The following is a 14,442-nucleotide window of genomic DNA, read 5'->3' on the forward strand; positions in this document are numbered from 1 at the left end:
CATTAGAAAAGCTTGCTGAGACGGAATATCTCGATCGGCTAGCTTTGTCAGATACCCCCATTCGGAATACCCCCGTCGATCATGTCCTTGTCGTCGGCTATCCTCATTCCCCCATCTTTATGATCTCCTCCTCCTCTTCAATATTAGTTAAGTGATGGGTGATACCCAATTCTCGAATTTAAGTTTCCCATTCTCCTATACACCTATTAAAATCAGGCCGCATCTCAAAGTCCTTCAGATTTTCTTATATTGCTTGTCGTCGGATTGACTCGCCAATCATGGAGAAACCACCAATAGCTGCCATCACGCACCTCGAAAGCGTGACAGCTGCAGAAGTTGCCAGAGAAGTCCAAGCAGTGGGTGAGAATGAAGCCAAAGTGATTCAGCAAACACTCGATAGCTCGCGACAAGGCGGCTATACCCCCATCACCGCCGAGGAGAAAGCCCAACATCGAAACCTAAATCGCAAGCTCGACCTATTCCTAGTCCCCTTTTGTGCTCTCATCTATCTCTTCAACGGTCTTGACCGTAGCAACCTCGGAAACGCTCAGACAGATGGATTTACCAACGACCTGGGCATGCCCGCTTCAGCAATCAACACGGCCACGTCTCTGTTCTTTGCTACTTATGTCCCTTTGCAACCCTTTTCGGCATCCATAGGCAAGAAAGTTGGGCAAACTTACTGGCTGGGCATAATCGGCGTAGGATGGGGCGTCCTCACACTGGGCCACGCTTTTATCAAGACTGAGTCCCAACTCATTGCGATCCGGCTTCTAATCGGAGTGTTTGAATCTGGTTTCTACCCGACTGTTGTTACCTATATGTCCCGGTTTTATCCCCGGTACGACCTTGCATTCCGTATTGCTCTATTTTACGGCAGCTACGCCATCGCTGGAGCTTTTGGTGGAATCATTGCGTATGGATGCTTTAAAATCGAGGGCAGTCTGCACGGTTGGCAGTATTTATTTATTATTGAGGGAACTTGCTCTATTGGTATCGCTCTTGTGACGCCGTTCTGGTTGGCGAAAAGCCCAGGGACAGCATGGTTTTTGACTGAAAATGAACGAGCGTATGCTGAGAACCGTATGGTCATTGACACCACGGCTAACTTGGATTCGACCACAAAGCTCAATCGACGCGACATTATTGAGGGCTGCAAGGACTGGAAACTTTGGTTTGTACTGCCATTCAATATACTTACCAGTGTACCGCCGCAAGGGTTCACTATATTTTTTCCTCTTGTGGTTAAGGTAAATACCCCCTATGTCCCCTTCCGTCTGTCGATCTCCTTCAAGAATCACGAACTCTTACCGACTCGCGGTGAGGTTTTAAGGCATTCTGACAGCGAAGGACAGACTTTTGCCTATGCTGACATCACTGTTAGGGTTTGGGTTACTCCGGGCCCACTACGAATCTTATGACCGTCCCTCCTTATGTTATCGGCGCCATCTTCCTCCTCTGCTTCGCTTGGTCATCAGACCACTTCCGCAACCGTCTCTACCACATTCTCGTAGCCCTTAGTATCGTCATGATAGGACTAATCCTAACCATCACCCTCCCACTCGAAAATACTGGCGGTCGTTACGCAGGTTTAGTAATCTTGCTCGCAGGCACATTCATCACGTCCCCTCTAACGGCAGCCTGGCTTGCAGGCAATACTCCCGAACCCGGCAAGCGGACCGTCGTCATCGGCATCAACGGCTGGGGGAATCTTGCGGGCATCATCGGCAGTGAGCTGTTCCTAGCGAAGTACAGTCCAGACTATCGCTATCCGCTTTCAGTCACGTTAGGTTTGGTTGCGGTCTCTTTGCTGGGATATACGGCGTATCGCTTTGTGCTGCAGTTTGCGAATAAGCGGAAGGCGAAGAAGGTCGCTGCGATGACCCCGGAGGAGATTGAGGATGAGAATTCGAATGACGTTCGGTATGCGGATGCGAAGTATACTTTTGTTTATGGTCTGTAGTACGTCAGGTGCTAGTTTCTGGTCTCTAGTCACCAGGTGTGAAAACGGGTTTTGTAAGATCTTATGTATTCGAATATATCATTGGTTCCTGAATATGTATACCCTATCCCACCTCCTTCGCCACTCCATCCAAGAACGTGCTTGATAACAGCTTCAAAGGCTCGGGCGTGGCATTCGCGCAAGCCGTTCCTCGATGTCTTGATGTATTAGGCACGGCTGGACCGAGTCTAAGCGACGGTTCAGGGGCTCGTTTACTAGGGGTATCACGTGAGCAACGTTCCTAGTGTGGTCTGATCACGATTTGTTTCATTTCCCTGTAGACATCAACAAGACATTTGGTGCTGTTCTCTGAAACCGGCTGCTGCTTACCTACCTCTTCTCCTTCGTGACCAATTTCTAATCTCAAATTTCTCGACAATTCCAGTAACATCGTGAAATTGACAAGAGTTCGAATATTGACAGTACGCAGATCAATGACAACAGTCCTTTTAAAGCAAATTCAGTGAGCCTTCACTTGATTCAACACCTAAATCCCCACAGCCACCTCCTTCCGCCAGTAAGAAACCAGGAATTTAGCGTACCAATAATTTTCCCTCCTTCCCCAGAAACTTTTCTCAGCATGTGAATTAGTCTCAGTTCAACCAGCCACTGAACTTTTCGCGCCATATAATTTCAGTCGCCCCACGAAGGAGTTTCGCTTATATACTTCAAGGAGAACCCATATCTTTTGTTCCCGCCAAAGACACTAGCTGCTTCAACGAGACAGAAGAAATCAGTGGGAACCTGGAAGTATTCTTACCACGGAGTATTTACACGTCTTCCACCACTTGTGGCCAAGATATATAAACAGATCCTTGACACCTATCTCACCTTTCAGTCCTCAGTGCGCAAAAATACTCGCGCCAGATCGCATTTGGGAAGACCAACCAACATCTCAGTTGAAGGTCAAAGCCCCTTTCAAAGCTGTATCTGAAGCTCAAACATGGTTCGAGTCTGGATCCTCGGCAGGTAACTCCTTCATGAAAACAGTGTTTTGTCCTGGCGCATTCATGAAGATTGACAACAAACAAGCACCTGACAGCAATTCACTTCCATTAGTAAGTGTAGCGCAAGTGATATGGGAAGTTGCAATTATTCAGGATCATACAAAGATGCATTTATCAGCCACTTGGTGGGAAAACCAAGATCCCCATCCCCTTACCACAGAACTGAAATCTATCGCATTGCTCAAGCGAAACTCTTTCGTATACCTCTCAAAGGATATGTGAGGTCCTTATATATACGGGCACAAAGTAAGCTTGCCACACCTGGTATCAACGTGACATCAGGCGATAGCTCTTTCCTCAGTATCGTCACGACTGGCGATGAATTGGATAATTTTCCACCTGTGCAGGTGTCTCACATTTCAAGGAAAATGAATAAGAAACGTGAAAATACTTTGAATTCTATAGAAACAAGAGGCTGAGATGTCTCTAAATGTTTCAAGAGCTTAAGTTAACTTGAGTGGATGGGTTCTGACATGGACTGAGCGAGACACAAGAGTTTTTAATTGCAAAGACATTTGACTTCATGAACAGAAGAAAAGCAAACCAGGGGTGGCAAGTAAATTTTTGACAAGAAAACAAGTTTCGTGTTCCTTAGTCTTGCCAATACAATGAAAGGAGCTCAGCTTGGACAGGGTTTGTAATTATTTACACAACGTATCACAGGTGAGTCAACCTCTCTTCCACAATACCTGACACGATAGCCGCAGGACTTGAAATTAATTTCTCATAGAGATCTAATAGCTATCAAGGCAGCGCCTGAAACTTCACTGTCAAGTTCTCGTCCGCCGTCAAGTCTCGTCTACTGTCAATTTTCGGCTCATGGCTATTATAGGATGTGGATAATATTTTGCTTTTCCTGCAACGGACTCGTAAATTTCGTACTCGAAATGAGGTATCTTTGCTGAGCGGGAGGGCAACTCACATAAACAGCGCTCACGTTTGCAGGTTCCGGATCCTCTAGATGCAGTGCAGTTGGAGTTGAATGGCAAGCAAGTCTCTTTTTAATACAAGAAGGTTATAGGTTGGCCTATCTCGAACGCCGAGGCTCACTTGAGTGAGATCAGGAGGCGGCCCGGAGAAATGCTTTCGAATGTGGCGTGGACTATATCTTTCCGTGGCTTAAGCGGGAATTTTCTGGAGCTCAAGTACTTAATCGAGTTGCTTGACAAGAAATTGGGATATTAAAAGCGCGGGACTTGCCAGTTAACCTTCCGAATTGGTCCTTAATCAACTCTATAGACCACGGGAGGATGATAACCTACATTGTGCAGCTACTGAGCCGCGGAGAGCCTCGGAGTTTTGCTTTGGAATCGAGATCTTATACCATGACTCTAGCCACTGAGGAGGCCAAGAACGAATGCGATTTTGGGGCACGAGTCAGCTGACAGCAGATGCAAGATTAACAGCACAAATTTTCAGTATATAGCCATGATGACACTTGACGTCGGAACCGTTTCCCGAGTAGCTACAGGGGTTTTCCGGGACAGAGTCTCTTACCTGAACAACTTCATTGCTACCTTCCACGTACTGCCGTTGGAAAGTCGTCCCTACACCTTCCTACTTCTATTGGGCATTTTCACGTCATGCTAGCTGCCATTAGTATGCAACGAGAGAACCAGCGAGGAGAAAACACGCAACGCTTTAAGGGCTTTGCCCACAAGGTAACTGGAGCTGGTGGATCTTCCGGCGTCTGTTCTTGTATTTCCCCGAAAACGGAAAGTTCATAAATCTTTCTTTTGATGACCTTAAATCGTCTGCACTTGTCTTATCAATTCAATTACCAAATTTTGCCTTCCAACTTGGGAAATCGACTAGGATTAACCTGTTACAAAACCAGGGCCGCGCGGATCGTTTCATTCAACACAATAAGATCGAGTAGAGCAGGAAGGTATGCAACAAAGCTCTGAGTCACCACGAACGCCACTATATACATGGGAAAACCTTGAGAAACAATCTCAATCGCCCACGACACAACAACCATTGTACCAGACATTCCTGCTTTGGAGTTAGCTCTCCTTTACTCGGCGATACCGTCCCGGCTCCGTTTCTTCTCGAACTGTGTGATTCTGAAACAGAGACCTGATTGAGGAAATCCCTCTGGTTGAGGAACCTCGTATCTTGCAACGGGTTTTGAGAGCTGACAGCAAGAAAAAATAACAATAGCAAAACCATGTATCTAGCAGAGATCAATAACAAACAACATCGAGTGATACTCCACAGCCAGGGCAAGACTTCTGATTTCTTGCTCAGGTTACCCAACCTCCCCACTCGAACTCACTCGCGGTCGAGTGCAGAACTTGTCATTCTGTCTTCGTTTTGAAGCTCCTCTGCCCGCTTGCTTTCTATATATAATTCGCTTTAGGCACGCCAGGAGTCTCGTTGTTTACTGGGGAGTTTTCTTCTCTTTACGAGGATATATTATCATGAAACCAATTCAGGTTGAGCCAATGGACAAGCGCAGAACAGGCTGTGGTCCCATGATACAAACAGGTATTTAAAAGAGTTGAGGCACAATTCCATTTTCTCAATTGGGGTAAAAGAAACACTTATGGGCAGCACATGGCTTGGAATTTGGATTCCACAGACCCACTCAGGAAGTGTTGAATCTTCAAGTCCGGAGATTTACTGATCATGAAATCAAGATTTCAACCCCACCCTTCGCTCCAATTCCTAGTAATTGTACGTTCATGAAATGGAAGTTGACAGCAGAGAAGGTGATGACAACAGCACAACATCTTCTACAAAATCACTGGATGTGGAACAGGGGAAGGAGTGTACTGTACGCAAGACTTTGGCGGAATGTGCATGGGCGGAAGCAAAACTATTGCCAGGATCCACCACCATGATGTCTCCACCCGTATCAACGAAGGGTTGTAACTGTTGACGTTCCCAAATTTTGCTCATATAGAAACAATGATAGACTAGTCTTTTATTATTGCTTCTCAAAACGGGAGATCGTCGCAAGATATTCACCAGGAGGACGTGAATTCTCAAAACTCCCGACTTCTTATCACTCCCTCGGCAAAGCAACAAAGAAAATTGCGACTGAAGGAACAATAGGAAGCAACTACCCTGGCATGGGGAGCTTGATTTGACCGCATTGTGGAACTTGATTGGGGTGGGGTAAAACATATTTGAACCAATTGGGCTCAAACAGGTGATATCCCAAAGAAAGGGCTTTCGATTATTTGACGCAGCTTTCCCATATGCCTGGCCGTTCGACTGAAATCCGGGCTTTCACTGTGTACCTTTCGTGGTTCATCTGTCCAGACTTCCTCTCAGAATCCACCATATAATACTCGCAACCCAATGGCTATAGGTCTAGGTGACAAACTTGACAGTTTTAACAGCAAATAAAGATACGGACAACAAATTTCATCCACAGCTTGCTCGTATTGGTTCTTGGAGATAATTTTAACGAAACCGAAATTTGAAGTGTGCGTTGTGTCACAGGCCAGGTCTTGAGATTTGGAAAGCACACATCCACATCTTACAGCCTCCACAATATTCGCATTTGCGAGATCAATTCCTAAACTAGAGACTTACCATTGGACTATTTATGAAAAATTTGGGAATGTCGGGTATTTTTCGCTCGAAGAAGTTTCATCGAAAGACCACTACGGTCTACCCAGTGAATCTCACAAAACAATATAGAGATCTGGTCCCGGACCCATCCAACCCAAGAATAGCATATCTCAGCTTGGGGGTACCTAGAACGGGACGAGCACCCAGAGATATGAGCCAGTCAGCCTTCGCTCTCAAAGGTGATCGTAGTTGTAGCCCTGCCGAACTGGTCTTGAGACTTTCGCGTCCCCCAGAAAGCCCCCCGAGTATCGGTGTTCAAGAAGCGAGTTTCATGAATTGGCAGAAATGACAGCGAATAGAAGATTGACAAAAACTTAGTTTCTGTAACTTGCGAATATTGGTTCTGCCAAAGCGTTTTGACGGGATGGAAATTAGTGTGGATTGTGTCAATGCAGGGGTTTGAATTCCGAATGACAAACTTGTCAGAGGGAGCCGCATGCATAGCCCGCCACTCCACACTATGGGATCAACGTAAGTATGCTTAAAAATGAGGAGGCAAAAAATGAGTCAAGTCTATTTTTAAATAAGTGAGTGAGAACTGGAGAAGATACTGTAGTCTCACGCCCTTTCACTTGGGATCAGATTTTGCTCTTTAACCACTGAGTCTTGGGGATCATCGCGGCTTGATGCCCAACATTGGTTTATTGTACGATAAGATCGGCAGTCATACAGATGAAATATCTGCAGCCCGTCAGCGCTGAGCTCATTCATCTCGCCCACATCCCGAACCGTCTATCTCATCACAGCCCGCTGACGATCTTCCTTTAGGAGGCACTGCTCCCTCCTCCAACCTCATTCTCCCTCCCCCACCAATCGTAATAGCAACTTATTTATAAACGAGCCAAGTATTACGCAATAACGAATCACCACCTCGATGAGGAAGATCTGGGTGTCGTGATTGTTGCGCAATCCGCGGCGGCAGCATGCTTGCGCCACTTGAAACATTTTGACGTGAAACCGCGCACGTTCAGATCTTCAACCTTCACCGCAACTCATCTGATTTTTCTTATCGGGTTTGCCCCTCTCTTGCCCTTCCCCCTGAACTTAATCTTAACGCAATCGTGACCTCTCATAATCAAGAACAAGAAAATTCAAGCTTAATCCCCATCCCAGCGCATGAAGATTGGAAGATGTTATGTCAGAGCACCCCTCTTATCTTGAAGTTATCGCTAGGTATCTTGTCCCCAAACGCCACCGCATACCGCCAACTGCCAGGGACTGCTGAATAGCTTGCGCTTTGACGGCATTTGCATGCAAGAGTTGACTGCTTGCTTCTGACAGCTGTGTGACAGCGGCACGGATGCCGATCATCGCATCCCTTCTTTTCTCCTTACACCCACCATGTGTTTTGACATTTTTGTTCATGATTCTGGATTGTCGCTGGTAACAAGCGCTGCAAAGGCGAGAACACACTCTTTGACTGAATGCCGAAGCTATGTGTCGAAGATGATGATGATTGGAAAGGTTTTCCCACATCCCACTCAGCTGCCAAAAGAAATATATTTCTAGTACCATAGGGTTTACCGTCCCCATCCCACCCCTCCATTGCCAAGCTGCCCTATCGATGTCACATGCCTTCCCCATCCAACCCCACTACCAAAACTTCCTTTTCTCAGTTATTTTGTTAACTAAACCCCAACTCGCACATAAACCTGCTCTATTCCCAACACTCTCCGCACAATCCTCTGCATCATTAAGGTACCCGCCACATCCCGATCGATACCCCCTCCCACCAATCCAATCCCCTCCATCCCACGACCCACGAACCGACGGTCCAAGCACCCTTCACTTCATCCAATCCCTCCCAATAATCTTCCTTCTCCAACACCGCAAGCAGGAACGGCCCGAGCACTCTATTTCTCCTCCCCTCCCCTCGCCGCAGATGAAAACGTGAAACAAACGTGCGGCCGCCCCCTCATTGGCCATCCCAGACCATCAATCCTCCCCGAACTCGCTAAAACAAATTTCCCCGCCTTTTCCCCCTGTCCATCAGCAACCTCACAGCCGAGCTTGCTCCAGGGACACGACTCTCGGGCCCCGAAGTTCTCTTTTGCAACTTTGGACGAATTGGAGAGGCGAGAAGAGGGAAGGGGGGATACGCACTGTCTGTCGGGTGCTCAGATCCGAAGCTGGACAGCTTGGCAGGCAGGAGCCGAACTCCCCTGCATTGCCCTGCTTTGCCCTGCCTTGCCTTGCCTCCGCTCCCTCCGCTCCCTGCTCAACCACCAATCGCGAAGGCCCAATCCAGGGGAGGAGAACGTCAGAGCACCATCGCGCCCCTCCGCTACGAGCCAGGTACCGCTGCTCAAGCCGACTCGCGGTGCAAGGAGGAAGCGAGGAGAGCCTCCCACTCATCGGGGTTGTGCGGCCGCTGAACAGGGTCTCCCCGCACACCGCGCGCTTGGTCCCCAAGTTCGGTGGATCGCAAAAGCAAAAATATTGTCTGTGAGAGAGGGGGATCAACGAGACGGGGTCATTGCTCAGACAGTTGCGAGCGAGCTGTTATCTTATCCCTTTCACTCGGATACTGCGTTGAGGTGAGGTGAGGGGAAGAAGGAGGAGATATAGCACGCTTCATCCCACCATCTATCGCCGCAGGTCAAGCCTCACGCCACCAAACGCAAGCTCTCGAGAAGCCTTCTTTCAGCCTCTGTCCATTGATCCTAAGCTATATTGAATCGACATCTGAGAAACACACTGCAGTATCGGATGCTGGTCATTCATTGCAATCTATCCCATATCATCCCTCAGATCAACAGACACCAAAGCCATCACTAAAGCCCAGTCGGGAGAAACGAAACCGAGCCTCCAGAACCAAGAAACGTAGGACGCCAAAAACACCACGCTAATAAATCTCCTCACCCGCTCCAGGCCAACCAGCCACCCAATATAAAGCCCCATCCAGCCCACCCAGGAATCAGCACAAGAGAGAAGGGCGAGAACGATGTTCTCCAGATTCCACCTCTTCCGCCGCAAACCGCGCGCCAGCCGCGCCGGACCTGTAACTCTCCCACCCACAACCCCCCGCACAAACCCAAACACAAACATAAACCGCATCTCGACCCTCTCGAACGCCACCACTCTGCACCCACTGCAAAACGAGATCCTCCCTACGAGCCTACTCTTGAGTTTCCCCGCGCCGCCTACACACCAACCCTCGCCTGTATCCCCGCAGGTCGCGGCGTCCCAACCAGATCCCCAGCAACCGCAACCGCAACAGCAACATCCGCATACCCTCCTCCCGAACACGAGCCAGAGCTCGCTGGACACGTTAGCGGATCCACTCGGCCGGTTGCCCGATGCGCCGAATCGGCTCAGCACATTCGAAGCATTCATCAATCATGCCAGACAAGCGGAAGCGCAACGGATCGAGCGCGAGCGGTCCATGATGCGCGCCTGGCTCGCGGCGGAAGAGGAGCGGCGGCGCATGGCGGGCAGGAGCTTGAGCGGGGATCCGTGGCGGGGCCGGTTTGGACCGCCTGCTAGTGATACCAATCATTTCCCAGCAGGACTTGGGATCGGGATGGGAGGTGGGGTGGGATATGGGTATGGATATGGATATGCGCCGCAGGTGCAGTTTAATGGGGGGATGCGGATGCCGCCGACGAGGATGCATCGGGTTGAGAGGAGCTCGGTGGAGAGGGAGAGGCCGAGGACGAGTGGAGGTGGAGTCAAGGCCGCGAAGGTGTGGTTGAGGAAGGTGACGAGTTTGGAGAGGTTGAGGGCTTAGCCGAGGAGGACTGTTGGAGTTAGTCAGTGGGATCTTCTTGTATTTGTCTTTGATTTGATCTTTTTGGGGGGTGTTTATATGGGATGGAAGGACGGATGGATAGATTGACCGAATATACCAGGCAGGTAATATGAGAAATGAGAAATGAAATGAAAATGGACGCATATTTATAGAGAAAAGGGGAAGATGTTGAAATGGCTTACTTTCCCACTCCCACTCTTTCATAACACTAACCCAGTGCAAGCGTCCCCTAACCCCCAACTCCTCGTCGCCATCCACCTCATCCGGCTCATGGACCCTCTTTCTCTCCACCGGTCTCTCAAAGCCCCCTCCCTGCCCTCCTTGCAAAAAGCTCATTCGCTGCCTCTTCCCTGTCAACATCTCTTCAAAACTAAATCCCTCATCCATAGCCATCTCGGACTCGAACTTCCGCTTGCTACTCTCCGAATGCACCATCCCCAGTCTCTGCTTCGCTTTCTCTGCGGCGGCTTTGGAAGCCGCGGCGACGTCGCGGCGAGACCACACTTCTTGCATCACTTCGTAGCAGCGGTCGATGTTGCCGATCCACATCCGCGACGCCATTGCTTGCCAGCGCTCTTCGACCCATTGTCTGTCTTCTTTCTCTGTGGCTTCGCAGCCTGCCGCTAGAAGGGGGTAGATCTGCACGATCACTAGACGAGAGGAAAGTGGCACGGTGGCTAGGTAAACAAGGACTTTCTTCGCTAGTTGGGCGGCGGACCAGGATGGTATCTCGGGGACGGCTTGGTGCAGGTAGAGGAGTGTTGCGTAGCGGTATGCTTCCGCCGTCTGTAACGCATGCTGAATCTCACTAGTTGGATCCTCCGGCCGTTCAATTGTTGCGCAGTGTGGTGGTGACCATTGGACGATTGCTTCTTTCAAGTCCATGGCTTGGGAGATGATAGCAATCGAGTTTGTGGGTGCTTTGCGTACTTTGTGGCAGAGATTGGCGACTTTGCCGATGAGGGGGAAGAGCGTGGAAGCGCAGCCCATGAGGGGGTCAATTTCGGTGGTGCTGTTTGGGAGGTTGAAAGGTGCGAGGATTTGGTCGAAGCTGTTGGATTCGTCTTCTTCCACGGAAGTGAGGCGTGCAATTACGTCCATGTAGACCCAGGTGTTGCAGAGAAATCTCAGACGGGTCAAGTCATCGCCGGAGAGTTTGTTCTTCTTGTGAGAAACTAGAGCTTGGTTGACCAAAATCTTCGCTCCACGTAGATGCTCGATTCCGGTGGAGATGTGTTGGTCCCAGGACTCAGAGAATGCAAGAACCAGAGTTGTAGCAAGAGCTGTGTCTGTCCGCATTTTCTCGATTCCAGTAGCAAGTGATCGAATACTTCGTCTCATATGCTCCATACCATCAACTCTGAGAGCAGGCTTCTCCTTGGAAGTGTGAAATGCGGTCATCGAGGCAATCGCATGATACAATGCAGGAGAATCCCTCGCAAGTGGCCACACCAACGTCCTCCATGGATTCTCAGTCGGTCCGTCTTTCACTGACAGAATTCCACAAGTCTGCTTGTCGAACCGTAACATCAGCATTTCCGGACTTCCTGCTTGAACCTCTGGCTGGCGATATATCTTATTGAAAGGATCGTCTCTCATCGCCATCAGCGAAGCGGTCGAAGACCTGGACATCCGTAACAACGGCCCTCTTTCCCATAAATCGGTAGCAGTCATCTGTGGTTCCCTGATAATCTCCTCAATATCATCCTCTAAATTCGTGTCTCGTGTTACCTCCATACTTGGAAGATATGAGTGATCCATCACAGGGGACAATTTCATTTCCGGAGTTGGAGTACTCAACGGCGGTATTGTTACCGTCCCAGGCCTTGCATTGAGCTCTGATCCTGGTAATAAGAGGTCTATCAACCTTGGAGACTGCCCAGAGAAACTCGGCCGTGTTGCAGTATTTGGCGGGACATGATGTGTGTCCTCGAACAAGCTACTCAAGCTTCTTGTGACGGAATCCGGTTCAAATCGAGGTCTTGATAACTCTCGCGTATATGGGGGCGTGCTCATATCGAACATTGGAGGGTGGTCAAAGTGGAGACCTGAGAAAGTATTCGTAGGAAAAGTCGGGGGAGATGGGGCTGCAGCGTGGAAGCACGATTCCTGCATCGAGATATCTTCCGCTTTGGCGGACGTTGGCGAAAAGGAGGCGTCAGAAGGACTTGCAACAGGCGGATCTGGTGGTTTATTCAGAGCTATAGAATCTGCAAAAATTAGCAGAGGTTCCCCTTGGCTGCTTGGAACCGTGCTTCGTTTTTGCCTGGTTGGGGCAAGTTTATTTGAGAACGTCGTCTCCTCGAACGGCCTCCATTTGAAATCCTTCTTGTATCCCCCACATGTCACACTCCTCTTGTGACATTGTTGACATGATGGTTTCGTTTCGTCGCACTTCAATCGTTTCGCCTTGCACGTTATACATCCTATCCGGCAGGTACCCCATCAGTCCTTATCGCTGCCAAGATAAGACGAGTTATTGTAGGCACAACGTACCATTGCGACTTTTGGATTGCTTGGGCTTTGATATCCCATCCTGCTTCTTCGTTATATTCGCAGGCTTGGCCGTGGTCGAGGGCTTGCGCTTTGGAGGGGGCGGCGGTTCCGGAGCGGGGTTCAAGACTGGCGAAGAGAGGAATGCGGATGGAGATGGGATTGATATAGTCTCCATCGTGACCGCTTCTTATACGGACACATCGACCCCCGCGCCGACGGAGAGTGTAGATGCGGCGCCTCTGGAGTGACACTGGCGATGGGTTGTGGGCATACTGTAAAATCGACATTCTTTTCGCAGAATCTCGGAGCAAGTGGCATGGAGGCAGTTTGACCATGCATCGAGGGCAGTGAGGTGTGATTGGCGGCCTGGCTGGTGGCTGGTGGCTGCCAGCTGCCAGAAGGAAAAGGTGGAGACGCGAGACCCCGACTTTAGCGATCGAGGAATGTACTCCGTAAGTACCAGCGCATAGTACAGTACCGCAAAGTTTATTCCCTTGCCTGCCCTTCCTTGCCTGCCCTTGCTTGCCTTGCTTGCCTTGCCCTGCCCTGCCCTGCCTTGCGTTGCCTTCCCTTCGCCTTGGCTCCAGCGATCCCATCAAGCAGGCTGGCTGGCGTGCTTCTGCCGCTGTTCTAGTGGATCCATGCCTCCCTCTCTGACATCCCACGCTCTGATGCTCGCCGTCGCATCTTCTCTGCTCTCCATCTTCTATCCTTCGCCGTGTGCGCGTCCCTCCACCAAGTACCGACCCCGCTTTTGCCGACACACGGTTGCACGGCTGCACGGCTGCACCGACGCACCTATCACCCCGTTACTTACAGTAATCAATGATTTCTGCGTGAAGCGCATCCCGGTCAAACCTTGCTGATCTATCTATGATTCGCGGCCAGTCGCGCGGCCAGAGATAACACAAATCGGCTCGTGGAGGAGTGACGGTGACGGCGAGGAATGAATCGGCACGTTCCGGAGAGCGCATCCGGGCTGGCAAGAGCTGCCGCTGCTTGCTGCTGCTTGCTGCTGCGCTGCGTGCTGCGCTGCGTGCTGCGCTGCGTGCTGCTCGCTGCATGACACGACGCCGGCAAGCGCATGGGAACATCCGAGGGGCTTCTGCAGAGATGCAAGCCGTTGTTCTGGCCAGCTTGTTTGTGGTGGGGTATCTGGCGATGGTGGGAAGCCCGCCGGGGCGTGCGTCAGGAAAAAGCAGGCTGGAGCGCGGCACCTGTGAAGGCTGTGATGTACTGCAGTTGGGGAAGCACAAGTGATGTGTCGTCGAGAGGAGAGGCGTCATGGTCCAGCCACCGGGCCAATCTTATCTGAGAGACATCATCATCAAAAGGGAGGGGGGAGGGGGGAGTGGAGAGTGGAGAGTGGAGAGGAGGCAGGGAGGCGAAGACGAGGGAGGGAGGGAGGGAGGAGGGGAGAACGAGAGGCCAGGAAGAGCCTCCAAGTGAAGCTGAATGCTGAATACGAAGTGTTGGGCGGGTACCTTGTCGACCGGGCGCCGACGGGACGGACCCTTCGTCTCAATCACGTGACCGCATCCGAGGAGCCTCCCTCCGCTTCCGGCTTCCGGCTTCCAGCCTACAGCCTCCAGCCTCCAGCC

The 14,442-nt window shown here is 50.3% G+C and overlaps 4 protein-coding genes across 4 annotated transcripts; 3 read left to right on the plus strand and 1 right to left on the minus strand.

The window, feature by feature from the left end:
- Nucleotides 1–278: 278 nt before the first annotated feature.
- Nucleotides 279–1,963, plus strand: K444DRAFT_523435 (MFS general substrate transporter; the record flags this gene model as incomplete). Its single annotated transcript, XM_024874289.1, has 2 exons — nucleotides 279–1,250; nucleotides 1,385–1,963. 2 exons carry the CDS (start codon nucleotides 279–281, stop codon nucleotides 1,961–1,963), a joined length of 1,551 nt encoding a protein of 516 aa, XP_024740087.1.
- A 5,972-nt stretch (nucleotides 1,964–7,935) lies between these two features.
- K444DRAFT_716109 (uncharacterized protein) lies at nucleotides 7,936–9,407 on the plus strand (the record flags this gene model as incomplete). Its single annotated transcript, XM_024888374.1, has 2 exons — nucleotides 7,936–8,058; nucleotides 8,293–9,407. 2 exons carry the CDS (start codon nucleotides 7,936–7,938, stop codon nucleotides 9,133–9,135), a joined length of 966 nt encoding a protein of 321 aa, XP_024740088.1. The 3' UTR covers nucleotides 9,136–9,407.
- A 131-nt stretch (nucleotides 9,408–9,538) lies between these two features.
- On the plus strand, nucleotides 9,539–10,504 carry K444DRAFT_661241 (uncharacterized protein; the record flags this gene model as incomplete). Its single annotated transcript, XM_024886560.1, has 1 exon — nucleotides 9,539–10,504. One exon carries the CDS (start codon nucleotides 9,539–9,541, stop codon nucleotides 10,322–10,324), a length of 786 nt encoding a protein of 261 aa, XP_024740089.1. The 3' UTR covers nucleotides 10,325–10,504.
- On the minus strand, nucleotides 10,126–13,249 carry K444DRAFT_329591 (uncharacterized protein). Its single transcript, XM_024871946.1, has 3 exons — nucleotides 12,842–13,249; nucleotides 10,528–12,771; nucleotides 10,126–10,334 (listed from the first exon to the last, which is right to left on the minus strand). The coding sequence occupies exons 1-3, from the start codon at nucleotides 13,014–13,016 to the stop codon at nucleotides 10,321–10,323; spliced, it is 2,433 nt and encodes an 810-aa protein (XP_024740090.1). The 5' UTR covers nucleotides 13,017–13,249; the 3' UTR covers nucleotides 10,126–10,320.
- Between the last annotated feature and the right edge of the window lie 1,193 nt (nucleotides 13,250–14,442).

This window comes from Hyaloscypha bicolor (assembly GCF_002865645.1).
Source record: "Hyaloscypha bicolor E unplaced genomic scaffold K444scaffold_52, whole genome shotgun sequence".
Taxonomy (NCBI): Eukaryota; Fungi; Ascomycota; class Leotiomycetes; order Helotiales; family Hyaloscyphaceae; genus Hyaloscypha; species Hyaloscypha bicolor.

Bases quoted from the DNA above. Each gene is read 5' to 3' on its own strand.
- K444DRAFT_329591 (XM_024871946.1), bottom strand. From the start codon at position 13,016: ATGGAGACTATATCAATCCCATCTCCATCCGCATTCCTCTCTTCGCCA. The intron at 12,772-12,841 runs GTACGTTGTGCC...CCTGCCGGATAG, and splicing joins GCAATCCAAAAGTCGCAATG to GATGTATAACGTGCAAGGCG.